The sequence below is a fragment of the Aplidium turbinatum genome, chromosome 16, assembly GCF_918807975.1.
Source record: "Aplidium turbinatum chromosome 16, kaAplTurb1.1, whole genome shotgun sequence".
Lineage (NCBI taxonomy): Eukaryota > Metazoa > Chordata > Ascidiacea > Aplousobranchia > Polyclinidae > Aplidium > Aplidium turbinatum.
Genome location: NC_137487.1, coordinates 2,691,576 through 2,694,962, shown reverse-complemented (window position 1 = coordinate 2,694,962; position 3,387 = coordinate 2,691,576). Strand labels below are relative to the sequence as shown.

The window sequence follows — 3,387 nt, the reverse complement described above, 5'->3', positions numbered from 1 at the left end:
TTACGTCACGGTTGATTGATTTCAATTCCACAACAATGTTAACTAGTCTTCAAAATCATTCAACCATGACCAAAATTGTTGAAAGTTTGTAAATGTGTTGACTTCAACCAAACTTAAGTTCTCACAAAATTTGAAGTTTGTAACATTAATGGTGTATGTTTTATTTACGTTTAAAATTTGTTGTACCAACTTTTCACTAATTTCATGCTTGAGCGAACGCGAAAACACCTCATTTTCAAATGGCCATATCCCGAAAACCGCTGAACCGATTTTGCTGAGATTGGTATCATTTTTTTCAGAATGACTTGCTCTGCAAAGTGTCTAAGTTTCATCAAAATCTGAGACCATGGGTTACATAGCTTGGTCAAGTTGACAAAGACTTACCCTTTTGCTAGTGTTGTTGTTTATACCGCTTAACTTGGAACTGAATGTATGATAATAATGATTTAGGGAATTTTGATGTAATTTAGGGATTTTTAATCGTAGCTTTGGGGACTTCCATGTCTTCATTTATGAGAGCACTGCAATCAACACACCCTCTTTTGAGAAAGTAGTTTCACATCCCGTACTTCTAGACATCCCTGGTTTTGAACAAAAAATGAGTGTTAACAGTTAACTTACTTGATTACCAAAAATCCACTCATTTACGAACAGTGACCACTCCAGTCGATTCACACATATGGCAAATATTGTTAACACAAACATTTTTTTACAAAACCAGTTTTAACAACTAATTTATCAGTTACTAGCACTTCCAAAATCAACTGAAAGTGCGTTGATTATTGAAGCAAATGATGTGAACAATTGGCATAAGATAATGTTTTTTTTTATGTTGACCACTTGCTTGAATTTTTACAAGGGATAGTTTCTGCTAGAGGTAGACTTATACTAGTTACTGTGCTGTATGCTAATGACTTCTCCAGCTAAGGTATATACTCTATTTTTATAACTTCTTAATCACCTCACATGTTTTTACTGTTTATTCTTGTTATATGTAGATAATTTTTCTAAGTTTTTTGAACATTAGTTGTAAGATGGTACGTGAAGCAGCACAAGTTGCTCAACGATGCATGGAAGCTCAAGAAAGCGGAAAAGTTGATCTCTCCAATTGTGGCTTGATGAGCATTCCAGATGCTCTGTTCTTGTTCTTGAAGAATACAAAAGTGAGTGCCATAGATGTTTCTGGCAACCAACTGAAACGAATCCCTGCAAAGCTGGCTACTGAATTTCCACATGTCACTACATTTGATTTGTCAAACAACGCAGAAGTATCATCTCTGCCCAAGGAATTTTCTTCATTGGCTGATTTGACGATTCTTAATTTGTCCAAAAACAAGTTCTCAAGGTTACCGGTATTAAATCTTCCTTCATTAAAAGAATTAAATCTTTCCAACAACATCATAAAAGAAGTTAACGAAGAAGAAGTTGTTCATTATTCTCATGTTAAATCAGTTCTGTTATTTCAAAACAACTTGTCACAAGAAGCAATGACTGCTTTGCAAAATCATCAAAACTTTTTTGTGAAAGAAAACGTTTCATGAACACATTTTTAGCTTGAATTTTTTTTCTTATTGCATCCCACACAGGCCACAGCAAAACCCATTTTTGCATTGGATGTGTACATTATATATGTACATTGTACAACATGTGTGTACACTGTACAACTGTACATACATTTTACATTGTAATGTAAAAATGGCCGATTTTGCTGTCTGAAAAGTCATGAGTAATTTCCCAAATAATGGTACAGGTTGTTTGCAATTGTCATTCACAGCACTAAAGAAGTGGGTTTTGGCTATGGATGTGGCGCTGTATAAATGCTGCTGAAATTATTACTGTCTACAACTGGTGTACTGTAATATGTAAACTATATCTGCAATCCTAATGTTTTTTTGATTACCGTACTCTTTAGCTAGTAGTGGATCTAAAAATAATAATCGGAGGCACCATTATGTCCCTTGAACTAAGACTTTGTAGGGAGCATAGACAAGATAAACTTTGAGATCTCAAGAAGCAAATGTTCAAGTAGAAACATCCGACAGACTTGTCCAAATATTTGTGGTTGATTTTAATTCGTTTTATTTGAATTTTGTGTAACTTTGTGGTTGTGATATCCTTATACTTCAAGGCGCACAGTTGCACACATTTGGCTATGACCAGTGACCACCAAGTCAAATAATTATTTTTTTAATGTTTGCTTTTAAACGTTTGGTTTAAAATTGCACAAGTTCGAAGTCAATGTTTTTCTCCATTTCTGAAAAGCCTTGGTTTAATTAAAAGTTGGGTCACGATCTAGCCTAATGCTCTCCAACTTTCTCATGACCAGTTAGCATTTTGACTTCGTCTTTATGAAAGAGAGGTGTTAACTGCTTTTATTTTAGATTGTTTTAATAATCATGTATTATTTTGCGCCCATTGTGACAACATACAACTGCGACCAACAGGAAGCAACATGGGGACATATAGTGAGCTTCTCCCCTTATTTGTCATGCCAATAAGTCTTTACCAAAACACAGCCCTGTGCTCTGGAGTGATGTCGGACCTACGTCCTTTTTAACGTTGCGCAGAAGTTCTCACCACTCGGCTAAATATTTAATCATATTATGTAATTACACATGCGTTGAAGTGCCTCGGCAAAGACACCCTGTCCATTCTTAACGTGAAAGTACATGTAGCCTCTATCCCTCGACATTGGTGAAAATGCATCACCGCTATTGCAATTGCAGCCGCTACGACTACACAAACTAGTACTCTCTCAGTGATTTCAAATTTAAAAGCACTTCACATTGAATTTATGCCTTTTGTGGTTTTTCGACGACTTTTGTTAGTCTATCATTACTTCTGGTGTCGTTGAGTCTTCCACATTTTGTTTTATCAGAAAAATACGATACGTAATCTTACTTTATGGTTTGATTTCAAACGTAATTTGTACCCTTCTCAAGTTGCAATTGCAAACTCAGGGTGGTAGGCTATTGATCACAGTTTTAATTAGGTCGAATTTTGTAAATTGTACAGTAAAGTCACAATTTCAGGATGTTTGGTCGAAGTGGTTTTCTTTTTTATAACAATTATTAACCGTAGAGTTAACCGAAAGAGCAACCACTCTTGCTTACAAGACCAAGAATTACTAGCTGGCTACAGTTTCGTATGTATCTTATTCCACCATGGTCATAGTCTCCTTCTTTTTTTTGGATAGCAAATTCGTCAGACTTGATGTACAGTATCTAACGCAAACATGTTTCACTAATTGCGTTTTTAAAAATATTCCCTCAGACAACCGTGGCTTAGCGCCCTTGAAAAAACTTCAATTATATAACTCCTCTGGAACTTCAAGTTTATTAATTTATTTAAATCAAACCTTAGTTTTAACATCAACTTCTTCTTAAA

The 3,387-nt window shown here is 35.1% G+C and overlaps 1 protein-coding gene across 1 annotated transcript; it reads left to right on the top strand.

Annotated features, from left to right (window-relative positions):
• Window positions 1-1,034: 1,034 nt before the first annotated feature.
• On the top strand, window positions 1,035-1,541 carry LOC145785898 (extracellular matrix protein 2-like). The gene has a single exon (XM_082597595.1). The coding sequence runs from the start codon at window positions 1,035-1,037 to the stop codon at window positions 1,539-1,541; it is 507 nt and encodes a 168-aa protein (XP_082453721.1).
• The last annotated feature ends 1,846 nt before the right edge of the window (window positions 1,542-3,387 follow it).